Source organism: Quercus suber, unplaced genomic scaffold, assembly GCF_002906115.3.
Source record: "Quercus suber isolate HL8 unplaced genomic scaffold, Cork oak 2.0 scaffold_165, whole genome shotgun sequence".
In the NCBI taxonomy this organism is placed as follows: Eukaryota; Viridiplantae; Streptophyta; class Magnoliopsida; order Fagales; family Fagaceae; genus Quercus; species Quercus suber.
The window spans coordinates 1,142,718-1,162,483 of NW_027069626.1; the positions used below are offsets into that span (position 1 = coordinate 1,142,718).

The 19,766-nt window shown below is 36.6% G+C and overlaps 3 protein-coding genes across 3 annotated transcripts; 1 reads left to right on the forward strand and 2 right to left on the reverse strand.

Moving 5' to 3' along the window:
* Positions 1-310: 310 nt before the first annotated feature.
* Positions 311-3,434, reverse strand: LOC112038660 (pentatricopeptide repeat-containing protein At4g02750). Its single transcript, XM_024071494.2, has one exon. It carries the CDS (start codon positions 3,357-3,359, stop codon positions 1,758-1,760), a length of 1,602 nt encoding a protein of 533 aa, XP_023927262.2. The 5' UTR covers positions 3,360-3,434; the 3' UTR covers positions 311-1,757.
* A 2,207-nt stretch (positions 3,435-5,641) lies between these two features.
* On the forward strand, positions 5,642-6,448 carry LOC112038687 (uncharacterized). Its single transcript, XM_024071521.2, has one exon. It carries the CDS (start codon positions 5,642-5,644, stop codon positions 6,446-6,448), a length of 807 nt encoding a protein of 268 aa, XP_023927289.2.
* An 8,071-nt stretch (positions 6,449-14,519) lies between these two features.
* Positions 14,520-19,766, reverse strand: LOC112038692 (long chain acyl-CoA synthetase 1; the record flags this gene model as incomplete). The annotated part of the gene is given in 9 exon segments (XM_065777838.1): positions 14,520-14,796; positions 14,883-15,002; positions 15,149-15,331; positions 15,623-15,762; positions 15,847-16,092; positions 18,476-18,593; positions 19,313-19,388; positions 19,519-19,585; positions 19,679-19,766. Coding segments are annotated over 9 exon segments (1,068 nt in total), but the record flags the coding sequence as incomplete, so codon positions are not given.

A 19,766-nucleotide genomic window follows, 5' to 3' on the forward strand; every position in this document is an offset into this window, starting at 1 on the left:
CACTGCTGCAACAGATCCTGGGCAGTGTAGAGATTATTCTTAGGAATTACTCTTCCAATTCCAGGTGAAGAGATTTGTTATTGGGCAACATGGGTGAGACATTATCCTTGCATACAATAAGAACAATAAGGAAATTTCTCACAAACTTCTTTCAAACCTGAAAATTATGAGAAGAACAAAACACATGATTTTTAGCTTATTTAATAGGTAAATAGTAACTTTGTCCCAGGACCTTTATCATTCCCTATGGTGAACTCTTTCTGCAGCAAAAAGAAACAAGGAATTTTATGACTAGATCAAGGGAGCCATGTCATCCAAAATACTCTGTGTATAACAGAGTGCAATGATCTCATTTATTTCTGGAGTAGTTAAACTATTACAAAGTAGGAACATATGTTACATAACTAACAAACAACTACCGATTCAACTAACTAAAACTAAGGAGCTTATCTCTCAACTAGCTAACCATTATTAAAATAAATGATAATGTAACCCAAATATCCTGCCACTTGAACTGTTACATCTCCCCTCCCCTTGGGAGAGCTACACTTGTCCTTATGGAGAAAATCAAGAATTGTTGTTGCATGAGGACTTGTTCTTCCCAGGTAGCATCAGCAGGGGACAACCCTTGCCAGAGAATCAAGACTTCTTGTTTCCTACTACAAGTTCTGTGGTCGAGAACAACCGATCAACCATAGGCCAGGGCATTAATGTTCCTTCATCGGCACCTATGGCTGGTAAAGGTTGTTGGAACTGATAGTGTTTTCCAATTTTTTTAAGAAGCTAGACATGGAATATGGGAAGAATGTGTGCATCAACAGGCAAATCCAACTTACAAGCCATTGGCCCAACCATTTCCAAAATCTTGAATGTACCAACATATCTAGCAGATGACATGATGATGCTTCTAACTGCCACTGAGAGTTGTATATAAGGCTGCAACTTGAAATACACCATGTCCCCTCCTGCAAACTCCTCTCAGTGCTTGAAGTAGTAGATCCAGTTCATTCTTTCTTTAGTGGCCTTAATCTTCTCACATGCTTCTTTAACTATGGCATCTTTGTTGGTCAGTTCTTGATCTACGGCATAGCCTGCTGGTACTAAGCCATGGCTACCCACGCGTGCAGCAAGCCATGCGTGCTTGCCGCTGGCAACACTCCATGGTTACTCACGCATGCTGCAAGCCATCGCTGCATTCCGCTGACAACAGCCCAAGCATACAGCAAGCAGCCAGCCCACAGCCACCCACGCATGCAGCAATGTCACTTTACTATTAATAACAAAGAATTATAGTCCAACCACTTGGATGTAACTGTGTAATAACTTTTCTGCCATTTAGAGTTTAGTCAATAATAAGTTGATCCAAGCTCAGCATTTCACTTTCATTAGAGATATGTACCCAAATTTTGCCAAAGACTTGCACCATTCATTGTTTTGGGAAATAAAAATCCTCTATCCCACAATTTGTGTTCTATTTTATGCTCTGTCTGTTGACTCTATCCTAATTTATTTTAATCTTTCGTCAGATCATAGGGTTTCTGCTGCAGTAGATGTAACCGAGACATCAACCATCTTTGCACTTGGTATCTTGTTGAGCAACTTCATGAAGAAAAATTCTTATCCCTTGTGATGCATGTTGAAAATTCATTTCTCATTTAAGAAGACATCATTTTAAAAGATTTTGTTGTGTGGAAAGATCTTTGGTTGAATAATTTGGTAGCAAAGATGACTTTACTAGAAGCATTTCTGTCATTTTTTTATCTGTCACCAAAAGGAGACTCAACCCAACTACTTGCCTTCTGCTTTTTAACATGCCTCTCTTTCATCATTTCCCTGAACTCAATTACACTGCTCCATTCTTCCTTTTCACCTTGAATCTTTGAAAGCATTGAGTACACTGCAGGATGATCGTTTTTCAATTTGCAAATCCTCTCTGCAGCAACCTGACCAAGTTCCAAGCTTGAATGCAACCCACATGCACCAAGCAATGCACCCCATACGACAACATCAGGCTCAAAAGGCATTTCTTTGATAAATTTCTCTGCTTTCTCGAGCTTACCCGCTCTCCCATAGAGATCTACCATGCAAGCATAATGCTCCACTCCTGCTTTTATTGTGTACTCAACCATGGAGTTGAAGTACTTTTCACCTTCTGCAATTAACCCTCCATGCCCACATGCTGATAACACGTTGACGAATGTAATTTCATCAGGCCTAACACCAAACTTTATCATTCTTTCAAACTCCTCCAATGCTCTTATTGCTAATCCATGCCTAGCAAAACCTCCTATTATTGAATTCCATGACACCAAATTCTTATTTGGCATGGACTCAAAAAAGCTAAATGCCGCTTCAATGTCCCCGCATTTTGCATACATATCAACCACTGAGGTTGACAAGATGTCATCACTTGGTACTCCAGACTTTAAAATGCTAGAATGAACTTGCTGTCCCATGATAAGAGAAGAACACCCAGCACATGCATCTAACACACTTGAAAAAGTAAAATGATTAGGTTGACACCCTGATTTCAACATCCAGATAAAAAGTTCTAATGCATCCATAAATTTCTGATTTTGCACATAGCCACTAATCATTACAGTCCATGAAAACACATTCCTTTCACTCATTTTATTAAAAACAGACCGAGCTTCATTTATCCTCTTATTGCAAATGTACCCATTCACCAAACCAGTCCAAGAGACTATATTCCTCTCAGGCATCGCATCAAAGACTCCCTGAGCCTCAACCATGCAACCCAATTCCATATAACCAGAAACCAATGCATTCCACGATGTGACATCTTTTACCAAAATATCCTCAAACACTCTCCGTAAACCCACCTGATTCCCCACATTTGCGTATCCTCTCATCAATGCTGACCCAACAAAAACACTCATATTAAGCGCCGAACAGACGGCATGAGCATGAATTTGTGAGACAAAGATATTGAACACTGAGTCCAAAAATGCACTAATCACTATAGATAGAGTATACTCATTGGGTCTAAAACCAACCCTTCTCATTTGTACAAGGCACAAATACAATGCTTCTGGATTTTTAGTCTTGTGAAAACCTGATAGCATGGTGTTCCATGAAACCACGTCTTTCATGGGCATTTCATCGAACAAGTCGTGGGCATGTTGCATTTGGTGGTTCTTAACATAACCATTGATCATTGTGTTCCAAGAGACGACGGTTCGGGACGAGGGGTTTTGATCAAACAGTTTACGTGCATGGTTAATGCAATTTTGTTGAAAGTAAGTGTTGATCATGAAATTGAGATTGGGCGTTGAAAGAGTGCATATGTGGCGAGAATATGTAATAAGGACTTTGTCTAAACTGCGCATATCTTGCATGCATTATTATTTGTGGCCAATATGAGGTCCTTTATTACAAAAGCACACGCCGGCAAACTCTTTTTTTTTTTTTAAAAAAAAAAAAAACAACAACAACAACTGAATTTAGTACTAATAAGTGTGGGAAAACTTAAGTACTCTTTAAGTGCTGCTGCTTTTTAAATTCCTATTTCAGTAATAAAATTTTATAATAACATTGTTGACCCATATGTTGTGATCAGAGCATAGTGAAAGTAATATTAATAATTTAATAGTGATTTTTTTGTTATTATTTTTTTAATTAGAATTTTTAGTAGCAATTAGTACATAGTAAAAATAATGTTAGTGAGTTATTTATTTTTTGCTGACATGTCTTATACTTATTGAATTTTAATATCGTTGACATGATATTGTTTAATACCAAATACCTTCTCTTAATAAATTATCATACTAAATAGATAGTTATATGTTAAATAACTATTCTAAATTTAAATACATGGTTTGATACTATTTCAAAAAAAAAAAATTATCTAAAATTTTCTCAATCAAGGGTAGCACGTGCCAGAGCGTTCTCAGGGTGTGAGTAAGTCCCCACTCACCCCTGTAGCATAGTTTTGTCCCCTTCTCTTTGAGAAGGATGGTCGTTCCCTCTAGTACGTAGTACTAGGAGGGCTGGAGTTTGTTTAGTGTGATACCAGTGAGGCAACATGGAGGATCTCACTTAGCGGGGGAGGAAGCTGTCGTTGTCTGAAGCGGAGGGTACGATGTGTGACTTATCAAAAGACAAAAAGGAGATGGGTTTTGTACTTGCTGCAAAGTTTTTCACTAGGAGGTCAGTCAATATTGAGGTAGTAGCGAGAACATTCAGACCAATATGGCGTCCTAAAAGAAATTTCGAGGTGAGCGCAGCAGGTGAAAACATTCTATTAATATCTTTTGATCTGGAAGTGGATGTGGAGAAGGTTCTCCAGGGAGAGCCATAGGCTTTTGATAGACATTTGGTAGTCTTACAACGGTACGATGGTTCATGCCTAGTCCAAGATCTAAACTTTGATAGTACTTCGTTTTGGGCCCAGATTCATAATTTGCCATTTTCGTTGATGACGGTGGAGGCCGTGATAAGCCTTGGATCAACTCTGGGTACGGTTTCAAGATCAAAGGACGGTGCAAAAATGAAAGGTGGCAATTTCATGCAGGTTAGAGTGGTGGTGGATGTCATAAAACCATTGAGTAGTGGCAGAAAGATTACATGGGATCAAGGTAGAGAGGGATGGTAGGGATGGGTTTCATTTAAGTATGAGCGGTTGCTGAAAATTTGTTACTGGTGTGGACTCCTTATGCATGATGATAAAGAGTGCGATGTGTGGCTGAACAGCAATGGCACTCTATCGGTGGAGGAGCAACAGTTTGGCTCGTGGCTTAGAGCACCATAGTTCAGTTAGGCGAAGAAAATGTTAGTAGAGGTGCAAGGATTTGAAAACGTGGGTACTAACCAACCCATACCACGACAAACTAAGGAACGGGTTTTGGCCCACCATATGGACATGACAGCAAGATTAAAGGTAGATGGGGTGGAGACCAAAGAGATCGGAGATGGAGTCACTGAAGCCCAGCCGGCGCCGATGTCCATAGAAGTGAGTAGCAGCGGCAAAGCTCAAAGAGTTAGTCACGTGCATGGCACTGACATAGGGGGCCCACACACAAAAATTCAAGATTTTGAGGCAATTAATGCTGAGCCTGCTGTTTTGAAATCAAACATCCTAAATCCAGACCCATATCTGGTTATATCTGGCAAGGAACGTAATATCGGGGTAATGGTAGTACAAGGAAATTCTGGGATCTCCATTAAAGTCATTGGAAAAGGAAATAGCTGACTTACCTCCCCAAATATCTAAATTGTCACCTAGGGAAGTCAAATTCCAAGTGGGCCAAGTTGAGACTTCTGATGGTAGGAAGAATAGTAAAAGTGGGCCTAAGAAAATTAAGAATAAGGCCCCCACCATTCCAAAAAACTCTACTGGGCCGAATATTAGGCATGTGGGAATTCAGGAGGTAACTAAAGAAAACCCAACAAATGAAGGTTGGGCTAGTACATATTCGGCTTCAACAAACCAAGGTGGAATGGAATATGCTTATTTGGAGAGTGACCCAAAAAGAAAGCGGGATTATCTTAAAACTGACCCTTCTGAGGTTACGTGCATGGAAAAGAAACTAAAACTGGATGAGGAAACCAGAAGATTGAGCATTCTTATGGCAACACATTTGGGATCGGCGGAGGTTGCTGAGCAGTACCGTCGGGTCCAATGAGTCTCACCAGTTGGAACTGCCGGGGGCTTGGAAACCTCCAGACAGTTAAAGCCTTGGAAAAGGTAGTTAGCAACGAAGATCCCATTATAGTCTTCTTTATGGAGACGAAATCAAATAGGGAGTGGATGAAGATGGTTAAGGAAAAGTGTAACATGAAACACGGGCTGATTGTACCTAGAGAAGGAAAGAGTGGGGGTCTGGCATTGCTCTGGAAGGAAGGAACAAAGGTGGAGGTTCAAACGTATTCTCAAACACATATTGATGCTCTAGTGGATGGTGGGATTGGTGTAGGGTGGTGGCATTTAACGGAGTTTTATGGTAAGCCAAATACAGCAAAGAGGCCGGAGTCGTGGGCAAAACTCAGATCTCTGAAAGGAACTTCAATGTTGCCGTGGCTTACTATTGGTGATTTTAATGAAATCACAGGGGCCTTAGAAAAAGAGGGTGGGAGTGATAGACCACGTCAGCAGATGAAGAACTTCATTGATACTATTGATTTCTGTGGTTTCCGTGACTTGGGTTTTAACGGCCCAAAATTTATGTGGATATATCATCGGGCTGATGGCATGCAGATAAGGGAGAGATTGGATAGAGCTTTGGCAACACCGGAATGGATGAACCTGTTCCCTGAGGCCAAACTTTTCCATCTATCCTCCTCAGCATCGGATCATTCACCCCTAGCTCTTCGAATGGTGCAGAAAAGGAGGAAAAAGAAGACGCGGAAGACATTTAGATTCAAATCAATGTGGTTGAAAGATCAAAGGTGTGAGGAGGTGGTAAAGAAGCTTGAGGGGAAGGAATGATGATTAGAACATGAGGTGTTCTTGATAATTGCTTAGGCCAATGTCGTGTCAGTTTGGAAGCCTGGAATAAAAGAGAGTTCGGGCATGTGGGAAAGAGGATAGCGGAGTTGCAAAAGCGGCTTGAGTGGCTTGAACTTCAACCCACATCTCATGAAATCAATAAGAAACTGAAGGGTGTTCGTATTGAGTTGAATTGTTGGTTAGAGAAGGAGAACGATATGTGGAGACAACGATCAAGACTTAACTGGTTTCAGTCAGGGGATAGAAACACAAGCTTCTTCCATGCGAAAGCTTCAGCCCGACTAAAAAAGAATATCATCGAAGGCATAATGGATGAAAATGAGATGGCACGAGGATGATGAAAAGGTGGAGGAGGTGGTGGTGGCGTACTATAATGAGTTGTCTACTACAAGTCAACCCACAGAATTTTCAGAACTGATCCAAGCCGTCTAGCCAAAGGTGACTTCCTCAATGAACCAGGAACTGTTCGGAAACTTTACAACTGCTGAAGTTAAACTGGCATTGAAGTAAATGTATCCTTTAAAAGCGCCAGGTCCGGATGGCATGCCCCCCCTGTTCTTCCAACAATTTTGGGCAATAAGTGGTGAGGTGGTCACAGCAACGGTATTGAATTTTCTTAACCATGGTATTATACCTCTTGATTTTAATAAAACACATATTGTGCTTATTCCTAAAATAAAGATGCCTAAGAAGGTTACTGATTACTGGCCTATTAGTCTGTGTAATGTGGTGTATCCAAAGCCATTGCAAACAGGTTAAAGAAAATTTTACCTTCTATTAGCAACGATACCTAAAGTGCTTTTGTGCATGGCAGGTTAATCACTGATAATGTTCTTGTAGCTTTCAAAACTATGCACCATATTAGCCAGAAAAAAGTGGGGAAGGTGGGGGAGATGACCCTGAAACTTGATATGAGTAAGGCATATGATAGGGTAGAGTGGGTTTGTTTAGATAAAATTATGGATAAGCTGGGTTTTGAAGAAAAATGGAGGAAGCTCATTATGCAGTGTGTCACAACAGTCACTTACTCTGTGAAAATTAACAGGACGCCTAGGGGTAATATTATTCCATCTAGGGGACTCCGTCAAGGGGACCATTTATCACCTTATCTTTTTATTTTATGTGCAAAGGGTTTCTCAGCAATGATATAGGCCTCAATTAAAAATAAAGAGTTGGAAGGTGTTGCTGTGTGCCGTGGTGGCCCTAAGTTGTCACATCTTTTCTTTGCAGATAACAACTTGATTTTTTGTAAGGCATTTATTGCTGAATGCGACGCTCTTCAAAGAATTCTAGGTGTCTATGAGAGAGCATTGGGCCAACAGCTTAATCGGGCCAAAACATTACTTTTCTTTAGCAAAAATACCCCCATGGCAATCCAAGAGGAGATTAAACACAGATTTGGTGCATAAGTTATAAAGCAACATCAGAAGTACTTGAGGCTGCCTTCATTAGTGGGCAAGAACAAAAGAAATACCTTCAATGAGATAAAGGAGAAACTTCATAAAAAGTTGGTGGGTTGGAAGGAAAAGATGCTATCAAAAGTGGGAAAGGAGGTACTCATAAAGGTAGTGGCACAAGCTATACTAACGTATACCATGAGCTGCTTCAAATTACCGGATGCACTATGTGAAGAATTGACTAGCATGATAAGGAATTTTTGGTGGGACCAGTAGAGGGAAGAAAAGAAAATGGCATGGCTTAGTTGGGACAAAATGTGTGTGCCAAAAAGTTGTGGTGGTATGGGTTTTAGATAACTTAAGCATTTCAATTTGGCCCTTCTAGCCAAGCAGGGTTGGAGACTCCAAACCAATCCAAACTCTTTAGTGTACTGAGTGCTTAAGGCGAGATACTTTCCTCGATGTGAATTCATTGACGCTTTACTTGGTAAAAACCCATCTTACTCATGGCGTAGTATCATGTCTGCCCAACACTTGGTGAGGGAGGGGGCATGGCAGAGAGTTGGCAATGGCAGTAGCATTCGTGTTTGGGGTGACAAGTGGTTACCTTCTTTTTCCACATACAAAGTTGCCTCACCAAGGACATTTCTACACCAAGACACTGAAGTAAATGAGTTGATTGACCAAGTCAAAGGAGGTTGGAAGAAAAACATAATTGATGCACTGTTCATGCCTTTTGAAGTAGAGATGATTAAAGGTATTCCTTTAAGCTCAAGCCTTCCCCCTAACAAACTAATTTGGGCAGAGACACCTAATGGCAAGTTCAGTGTTAGGAGTGCCTATGGTGTAGTTATGAGACTGTCCAAATCCAAAGAAAAAGGAGCAAGTTTAGACAACAGTAAAATGAGGCTATTCTGGAGAAGGATGTGGGATTTACCATTACCACACAAAGTGCGCCATTTTGCATGGCATGCATGCGAGGATGTACTCCCCACTAAGGCAAGTCTTAAGCAAAGGAATGTAGTGCAAGATCAGACCTGTGAGGGATGCAAAGCGGGTGCCGAGACAACTGGCCACTTGTTTTGGTCGTGTCCAAAAACAAGAGAGGTCTGGTCATGATTGAAGCTAGTTGGGTTGCCGAGTCGAGATAATGTGCAGTCGTTCATGGAGTTGCTGTGGGAATTGATGGTGAAGGATTCAGTAGATGAAGATAAGGTGGCCCAGGTGGTCTGTATTGCATGGGCTATGTGGAATAATAGGAATGTGATACGGACAGGAGGGAAGGGCCGAACGGGTAGGGAGCTGGTATAGTGGGCTCTACACTACTTGGAGGAATATAAAGAAGCCACGACATGCAAGGTTTCAACAGTTACTGTGGCTGATGCTAGTGGCACATGGGTCCCTCCACCAAGAAATATCTTCAAAGTCAACGTAGATGGGGTTGTTTTTGCGCAACATAGAGCAGTGGGCATTGGTGTGATTGTTAGAGATTATATGGGCAGAGTAGAAGCTGCACTGAGCAAGAGACTGGATGCACCATTAGGTGCTGTGGAGGCCGAAGCTATGGCGTACTAAACAGGTTTGTTATTTGCAAAGGACATTGGCGTTCAAGAAGTAGTCATTGAAGGGGACTCGCTTATTATTCATCGGGCTTTGACTGACGAATTAAAACCGCCCTCCTCTGTGTCTGCCATCATTCAAGGAATGCAGGAGATGTGTGAGGATTTCCGCAAAATAGAATTTTCCCACGTTAGGAGACAAGGGAACAAAGCAGCTCACTTATTAGCAAAACAGGCTATTGGTGTTTCTGATTTTATTGCTTGGATTGAAGAGACTCCTTACTTTATTGAGCAAGCTCTTATTTATGATATAACAAATTTCTTTGATTTTTAATAAAAGTTTTAGATTTCTCATCAAAAAAAAAAAAGGGTAGCACGTGCCTTGCACATGCAACCCTTACTAGTCTATGTATAAAAAGCGCGAATATGCTAAAGATACAGTAACTTAGTTTATTCAATCCGTTGCACTATTTTGCTGCCTCTTACTTTCTTTCTTTTTTTTTTCCTTAGGGTAATATCTTTTGGTCCACTCCTTTTTTTATTTTTATTTTTATATAGAGTTGTTAGTTAACACAATAAATTGTCAATATTTTCACAATTGTTAAGGTGTTAATCCTTTATAGGTCAAAGTAAAATATTATACAAAAACCAACCACAACTAAAAATAAAAGTATTGTGAAAAAAGAAGTGTTACATTTATAGCATTTTTCACAACACTTTCATAACAAAAGTGAGAATGCGTAAAGTTATAGTAGTAGCAACATTTTTTTTTGGTTCAATTTGCACCATTCACTAGCCTTTCTTCATTTTTTTTTTTTTTTTGATAATATTGCCCAGTCAACTCTCTCTCTCTCTCTCTCTCTCTCTATATATATATATATATAGCTGTTAGTTAACACAATAAATTGTCACAATATTTTCATAATTGTTGAGATGTTAATTCCTTATAGGTCAAAATAAAATATCATACTAGAACTAACTATAACTAAAAATAAAGGTATTGTTATACTGATACAACAAATTTCACAATATTTTCACAATTATTGAGGTGTCAATTTCTTATAAGTCGAAATAAAATAATAAAATATAAGTTTGTGACCAATTACAACTAAAAATAAATATTTTGTGAAAATATTGTAACACTTATTGTGTAAATCAGTGAATGTGTAAAAGCTACTATAGTAGCTACGGTACTTTTTGATTTATTCTATATTTATTGTTCATCACTTCATTAGCCCTTTCTTTTTCTTTTTTTTTCTTTTTTTTTCCCAGTCATCGATTTGTGCTCCTTTTTTTTTCTTAAAATATTAATATGAGCTGGCATATATATTATTATACTAACACAACAAATTTCACAATACACAATTATTGAGGTGTCATTTTTTTATAAGTCGAAAAAAAAAAAATGAGACTATGACCAACCACAACTGAAAAAAATGTTTTGTTAAAATGTTGTAACACTTGTTGTTATCACGATATTTTCACAATTGTTGAAATCTTAATTTCTTATAGATCAAATAAAAAATTGATAAATCCACAATATTTTCATATTAATTTCACAAAAAATTATAGGTGGTAAACTATTATTGATGGATAAAAAAGTGATCTAAGTTGTGGGTCCATTTTAAAATTAGTAACACCTTGCTATTTAGAATTTGTTATGTAAATATTATGGAGATAGCATTTCTATAATAATATATATATATATATATAACCGAAATTTACCACAACTAAAAATAAAAGTATTGTGAAAATTTTGTGTTTTTTTTTTTTTTTTTGGTTTTTTTTTTTTAATGCATAGCTTAAAGTGGTTGTTCCAATTAAAAATCAATAACAATTTATCATCTAAAATTTGTGGTGAAAATATTGTGGATATAGCATTACTCTAAAATAAAATTATAAAATATCATACCAGGGCCCGTCATAGTTAAAATAAAGATATTGAGAAAATATCTTGACATTTATTGTGTTCCTAACCTTTTTTTTTTTTTTTTGGGTTTAGCCAATTTGTTGATCCAAAATTCATAATTTTACAGACAGTTTTCTTGGGTTTTTTTTTAATATATTGTTTAATGTAAAAAGCACATAGTTTTACAATAAAAAAAAATTATAGAAAAAAGTACTTTCTCCCTTTATGTTTGGAGTAGTTTCATTCCCCCAACTTTAAAGTTGAATAATTTTCTCCTTTATATTTTGTACACAAGCATATAGTCCCTGTGGTTACTCTCTTAATTAAATCCTAACAATATCTTATGATTCCTAGAATATTTCATTGTGCAATATGTAAAATGCCTCACTAAATTTTAATGTCCCAGAAATTTTCTTTGTATATTTTCAGTTTTATGTGTTAGTCATACTTAAAAGGTAAAAATGGTGATCTATAGTATTCTATTTGTTAGCTAGAGAACACTAATTTATTAGAGGTTTAAATCTTCTAGATTTATAATTTCAATAACATATGTCTTTTTCTATTTTATTCTTTTTATTTATTTCTTTTATATCTTAAAAAAGTGTTCATTAAAAATTAAGTAAGCTAAGTATCGTAGCTAGGCTCATAAAATAAAATGATAAAGAAGGAAGTATGTATAGCAAAATATTCATTGCAAATGGTTGTAGGTATTTAATTTGATGATGAGTTTCAACTGTAGCATATATCATCATTTATTTCGAAAATTTAAATATTGTGACAATGTTTTATCAAAATTTAGTTGTTTATTGTTAGGAGGTGATGACATTTGTTATCATTCTTAGTATAATTTTTTTTGTGAGTAGATACTGTCTTTAGTAAATAGGTTCTAAGAAATTATTATACTAAATAAATAGAGAGCTATATGTTAAATAACTTTTCTAAATTTAAATACATGATTTGATACTACTTCAAAAAAAAATATTCTATCTAAAATTTTTTCATTCAAGGGCCAGCACGTGCAACCGTTACTAGTGCTCTCTAAAAGAATATATGTTAACAAAAGTTTGAAAAAAAAATATATATATATATATATATATATAATATTTAAAAGTGCATATATAGTTGCTGCTATTGAGCATATTAGCGTAACATTTTGCTCTATTTAGTCTGTTTAGTGTAGTTTGGTCCACTTAGGCCCATTTAGTCAAGTTTAGTCATGGTTTGGGAGAAGAGGTTTGAAGAAAGAGAAGTTGATTTATTGACAGTTACGTTTCCTTATCAACCAAATATTGGTAAGTTCTTGATAAGATTACAATTTTATTATGTTATCAAAGTCTTGTACTTTTATTTTTTTTTGGTATAAGTTATGGATTTGCTTAAATCTGCTTCTTCTTTAAGCTATTCAAGACATATAGATGATAAGCTATTTGTAAGGAGTACTAAAAACAAATTTCAATCATACATTACATTATTTACAAAATAGCTTGCCTTATACAATATTTGAATGAATACATTATGTTCCTTGAAAAAAAACTCACAAAATTTAAAACACTTTCAAATAACAAATATAGATAGATTTTATTTATAAAATCTAATATATCACATCAACTATACTTTTTTAATAAATAATTATATCATTTTATGAAGGGTTTAGTACTAACACTTGTAAATCTCATAGACTATTTTCATTTTTCACTTAACCAAAAAACAAATCATCAAATTTTTCTGCACATTATGCGGGTGACTAATTTTATGCTAAAAGTTATGAAATATATACACACACACAATTACACACATAAGGAAATCCCTTTTCTTAATGCCCCTATTCTCCTTTCATCCGGAGCTACCATTACTTGGGCTCATTATGCTATACTTGTGGGGAAGTTTATGCTTTAGTATCTCCCATTTCATTCACTCTATTATTCATGGGCTTTCAAGGAATGAAATATTATCAAGCACCCCTTCATTATTTCAAATAGTATTTATGGTTGTACCTTTTTCTTAGCAATTGGCTTTAATGCTTTCATTTGATTATAGATACTCTTTTCTTGATCAATGTGGTATTTGTCAATATCTTGGTCATTTGACCAAAAGGGCATCATGTCGGCTTTAAAGTAGCTGTGCCCGCGCATGCGCACACGCACGCACGGCACACACACACACACTCCACGGGCCGGTTCGGGTCGGTTTTGGCCTTAACCCGAACTCAACCCACTTAGGTCGAGTGGAACAAGAATAGACCTGCAATCTACCACCAACCACCACGGGTCGAGTTGGCCAGGCTTAGGGGAGCAAACGTTCGGTTTGGTTAAGTCTGATGATGAGCGACGGAAGGCGGAGGAGAAGATCTATCTTCGTCGATCTGAGTTGAAGGCCGATCAGATCTAATAGAATATCGTCGAATTTAAGTAGATTGGAGCCCAATCTAACCAAGAATAGCTAGATTTGAGTAGATCTAAGTCAAATCTAACCAAATATCGTCAGATTTAAGCAAATTTAAGTGAAGGAAGAGAGCAGATCTTGGCTGAATTTGAGTGAATCTGAACAAATACCACTAGATTTGAGTGAAGGAAGACTAAGGGTGGCTGGATCGGAGCTTCAGAACACCATAACGTCACCAGATCTAGGTAATTTTGGCCCTTTTTTTAGCATTTGCTTGTTGGATCGGGTGGCTTGGGTTTTAGAGACTAAAACTCGCCACTCAACTCGCCGAAGTCGGGTTTCAGAGGTTAAGAGCCATCACCAATGGCTAGAGGTGTCGGATTTGGCTGTGACAGGTCGATTTGGCCAAATCTCCAAGTTGCTTGGACAACCCTAATATATATATATATATTTGTGTGTGTGTGTGTGTGCGTGTGTGTGCGCGCGCGGGTTTAATTATTATTTTTTTTTTTTGAGAATTTCAACTTCTAGGAATTGAAATTCACAAAAATTAGATTTCTTAATAACTCACATTATTTTATTTTGGGTATATTAATTGAATTTATAAATTTTGGGAATTTTGTAAAAGAACAACCAAACTTTACCATGGGGTGGCAAAGATGGATTTTGAATGATTCATCTAATTCATTGTGCTGGTTGGATTGAGTAACAAAATAAACAAAGCTTGGTAGCTAGGGCAGTGACATATTATGTGTAGGCCAACAAGTGTACTTGTGCTTCGTGGCATGCTATGCACTTGGTAATTTTGATATGTTGGAAATGAATTATTATTATTATGAACAAAATCCAACACATAAGAGGACTAAGATGTAACACAGTTTCACACTCTACATTTTTATACTCAAAATTAGTATTCAGCAGAGAAATTACACCAGTAGGACAACAATTTTGTAGGCAATTTGAGGAGAGGGACAGCTGATACATTTGCATACACAACTCCCGTACCAACTGTCTCTTATTAATCCCAAAACCTTTATTATTGTCATCCAGTCAAATTCCATAGAGTTTGTCAATTTGTGCCTGTAAAATATGCAGTTACTCACTTAACTTAGGCTTACAATGATTTAATAGAAACTCAAGGAGAAGAAGAGAGGGCTTCGACGTACCTGATACAATTTGAGCAACTTATTTCTTTTCTTCTTCATTGTTGCTGTTACCAAATCTCTTTCCATATCAAAGGGAAGGGGATCTAGAATGATTCCTTTGATTTGTTCAAAACCTCTCAGCTGGTTTAACAAAAGGGAAGCAACGTATTTTGGTAAAAAGTATAAAAGCTAATTACTGGCAAAGAGCAGGTAGTCATTACTGTTTCTCAACTTATATGGGGGAACACATAAACATGTATGAGTTTAGTTGAAACAGGTATTAGTACCTTGTTTCTCTCAGCAGTAAACTTCAGCTCAGCGAGCACATAATTCTTTAACTGATCAAGGGAACACAGTTCGGCGAATGAACCCACATGACCGTTTGAATATGCCCACTTTTTGGCGTTTTCTTCATGTGGTATAACTACTGCAACTAGCTTTGACTTAAAGCTGTTTCCATATACCCAGATCTTCAAAACAATGGAGATATTATCAACTAAGCTATATATACCCATTATCAAAATCTAACGACTGAATTATAAATTTTTGAGAAATTACAATTTATCCTATGTGGTTTGGCCATATCACAATTTAGTACATAAGAACAAACCTTAGAGGGTGAATTATAATTTTTTTTTTTTAAATTTTGTTTAGGCATTCAATCAAACCTTAGAGGGTCAACTATATATTATTATTATTATTATTTTTTGTTTTTAATAAATTTTTTAGACATTCAATCAAAAACAGGATAAGATGCTCACATCTTCAACAATTGGAGTGATAACATAAACATTTTCCAAATGCTCTAGTGCAACATACTCTCCTTGGGAAAGTTTTATGAGATTCTTCTTTCTATCTATAATCTTAACAACTCCATTTGGAAGCATTTCCCCTATGTCCCCTGAGGATGCCAAAGAATAAAAAAATCAGGACATGTACATTCCAAAATAAAACTAATAAAAGCAGGAAATGACACTTCTCAAACCTGTATGAAACCAGCCATCTTTGATGGACTCTCTTGTTAATTCAGGATTTTTGTGGTACCCGGAAAAGACACTCTTCCCTCTTACACATATCTCACCACATGCTCGCTCCCCAAGTGGGTTGTAACCCATCTCTGGGACCTCCTCCAGGCGTAGCTCATTGTACAAAGTAGGGGTACCGGCAGTACCAATCATGCACATCTCATCAGGAAAGCCCATAGTAGTTGGTCCACAAGTTTCTGTCAACCCTGTAACACAATGGAACTTGTTCAATATGTATATATGCGGAGTCCATGGTGTTAGGTTGGCAAACCGTGAACAAAAATCATACATAGTGCATTTAAAGTTTATTTGAAGTCCACATATTCCAGTTACTGCTCAGTAAGAATTACAAAGTTAGGATTCTCGACACTTTCTCAACACAGTCTATCAGTCGAGATCTGCCAATAATGTTGATCGATTGAGAACTAATGTCAATCAACCAAGAATCTTGTTGTTAGAATCCTATTTCAGCCCAATTAGACGTCAGTGCTTCTAGGGTTTTGTTGATTCCAAGCCGAGGTATAAAAGAAGACCTAGAGCATGTTATTTTAGAGTTTTTGGAAGCTGTGCATAGTACACCTAGGGCTAGGGTTAAACAAGCTCTCTTAAAGCGTCATATGGAGATCAAGTGGAAGATTACAGAAGATCTAATGATTTATTTGAAGTTGCTGCATCCAGTATATATAAAAGCTGCTCGAAACAATCTTCAAGTGGGTTTGGGAAGTCATAAGTGGGTGTTCACATTTGACAAACTCCACAAATAGAAGAATCCACGGAGTTGGAGCTGTGTGGGATCACGTTAGTAAGTCTACATGAGGTAACAGTAAATTCAGGGTTAAATCTATTTTAAGAAGTGAAATTTTGGATTTGCCTATTCCTAGTCAAATGTGAACACTAGATGACGCTTATGACTTCCATTCTATAATAATGGATCTATTTTACTATGGGGTTGGTGGTTAAACTCTTAGAAAGTTTTTCCTGATTTAGATTTTTCTCTTTGTCACCATATTATTTGTCTCATTTATTTCCATTGTGATATGGTATGCATTGTTTAACCAAGATCTGACTCACGTAAATAATTGATTGCTTACTTTAACTTGGTTTAAAATTTGTTTATTGGCACAACCAAGGTCTAAATTTGTCCCCAAAAAAAAAATGCAGCATTAATAATGAAATCAACTACTTGGCCTATAGAAGATTTCCACCAACCCCAACTAAAGCATAATATTTCAAACAGAAAATAATGTTCATGTTTGCAGGAAGGATGATATGTGAAGCAGTTTTGAAGAAATGAAAAATATTGCTGTCATAGAATACTCTTAAAATGGGATAAAAAAACTTTATAGAAGTCTACTAATTATGATACTTCATCAAAATCAGTTAATGTTTATGGTGAATTGTGTAGTGTTGGTGTTTCATGCTGTTAAGTTATGGTTTTTCACATAAAATTTATTTTGGTTTTATTCCATGACAAAAAGTATTGTAAATTCATTAATTTATTTTCTTGTATTTTGTGGGATTTAATTGTAATGAGTTTAGTACTAAGTTGGTGAAGATTACTCAAGAAGTTGATCTCACGACTTGGCTCGCAAGTGATGCAACCTGCGAAGGTCACATGAGGAGCACATGCCAGAAGCTAAAGAGTTAGTGAGTTCACCACTCATCTCACGACTTGGCCAACTCATGAGATGACCTGCAAAATGCACTAATAGCTAGGATTTTAAATTTGACTTTTATACTCTTCACCCATACTATATATGCCCTTATTATTTACAAAATTGTAAAGAGACTATTCAGAAGAAAACTCTAAAAAGATTTCTACAACACACCCTCCATTTGAGAGAGTGCTACTCATCCTTAAGTGAGAATTTCTTTGTAGTATCTCCTCCTTTCCCTCTCCCATTGTTATATCTTGAGAGGAGATTTGTACTCAAACACAATCCACACATATTCAAAGTGTAGAGAGTGTTTTGAAACTTGGGAAGCATTGGGTATTTGCCAAAAGAAGCCGGTGAGGCTTGGCGGTGCTATTGGGCAGAATTGCGGGATCTGAATAACTAGTGAAGACAAGACTCTGAGAAGTACGTTGATAGCTGGAGCTTAAAGGGCCCAAGTACTTGTAGATTAAGCTTGGAGGGTTTTTTTGGTATTCTTGTACTCCAACTTATTCACTAATAGATCATTTTGACTTGGAGGGTCGCAGAGAAGTTTTTCGCCGAGTACTTCGGTTTCCTCTTCGATAACATGTTTCGGTGTTATCTTGTGTTTCGGTGTTACTTCGGTTTCATCTCTCTTCCCTTACTCTTTAAGCTTTATATTTGTTAATTGCTTGCTTGTGGTTATGCCTTAGAGTAGTGTTCCGGTTTTATTACAACTCATTTACTTTTGTTCCGCACTTATTTAAGTTAAAGTAAAAGTAATTAAGTCATAATTTAAAATTGGGGGTCTAAATTAGCTATAGTGTTTCACACTATTTGAGCTTTCACATGCAAATATAGTTTTAGCTCACACTAGCATATCCTCCTTGTTGTAATTAAACCTTCATGGTCTGTACTTGCAATGTGTACCACTACAAAAAGAAGTGCTTACCATAACCTGTGACAACAAAGGCACAACAAGTAACCCGCAAGAATTCTTCCACCTCAGAGCTCAAGGGTGCTCCTCCAGATAATATTAGCCGGACCCGACCACCTAATCTGGCTTTAATCTAAACAAAATTGACGAAAATAAAGGACATTTCAAAGTCAAGGGAAGCTTTTCTGAGCTAAACTAATGCATTGTTTGGATAAACAGGAAAGACAATAATGTGGAGAGAGTTTCATTTTATTCAAGCAGTCTTAAGTATTATATAGGCAGTGATCCTTGTACAATCTTAAATAGATGCAAACAAAAACTTGAGTAGGAGTCCTCATGATTAAATGGCATTCAATGAGATGAGATCATATGGTATAGCTGTAATATCCCGACTGAATTATATTATTTATTTATAGGGAATACGTGTTTAAATTTTATTTCTATATTAATACCACAAGTTCATATATTAATATCTCTAATTGTATCAAGAATTCTGTGCATATTTCTGTAGAGATCTTTGTAATTAAAAATCAGTAGTTGAGAGTTGGAATTCTTGATGTAATTAGAGATATTAATATATGAATTTGTGGTATTATCATAATTGAGGGTTCTCATTATGTTTTGGAGAAAACATTAGATGCTTTGTTTATCAAGTAGCAAATAGAAAAGTTTTTGTTTACAGGTTTAGTTTGGTTCACGTTAATATCAAGATTAGACTTGGTATTAACATGCCAGTCATGGTTGCAAATCTGGAATTCAGATTTGGGTCATGAGAACAACATTTTGTGAGCTTCTGTTTGTGGCCAGATATTCAGTTTTGAAACACTAGTACATAAGGAAAAAAGATACTACCTTCCTGAATGCCAACAGATCAGCTAACGGTGATGCATTTTTCTGTTTACACCCAAACTTCATCCAAGCAAGTTTGCTGTATTGTAATAGAATGGTACAATAGCGTCATAAAATTAAACTAGATCTTATTACATAAGAACTAGACAGAAAAGAAATTATTATGAAGTGAACATGTTGGAATATATATATATATAAGACCAACTTACTGTCTGTATAGAATGTCAAAAATTTTTCTCCTTACTGGATTGAGTTCTTGTAATGCTTTTTTTATACCTAAAATAAAGTTGAGCAGGAGCGGATAAGTTGGTTAGCCAAAATTGATGATTTTATAAAGTTTTGGCTGACACAGATGACTAGTTTCCATACCTTCATGCACTCTTTCAAAAACTCGTGGTACCCCACCAAAGAGTGTTGGCTTCAGCTCCATCAAATCATCCAGCAATGCATTAAGATC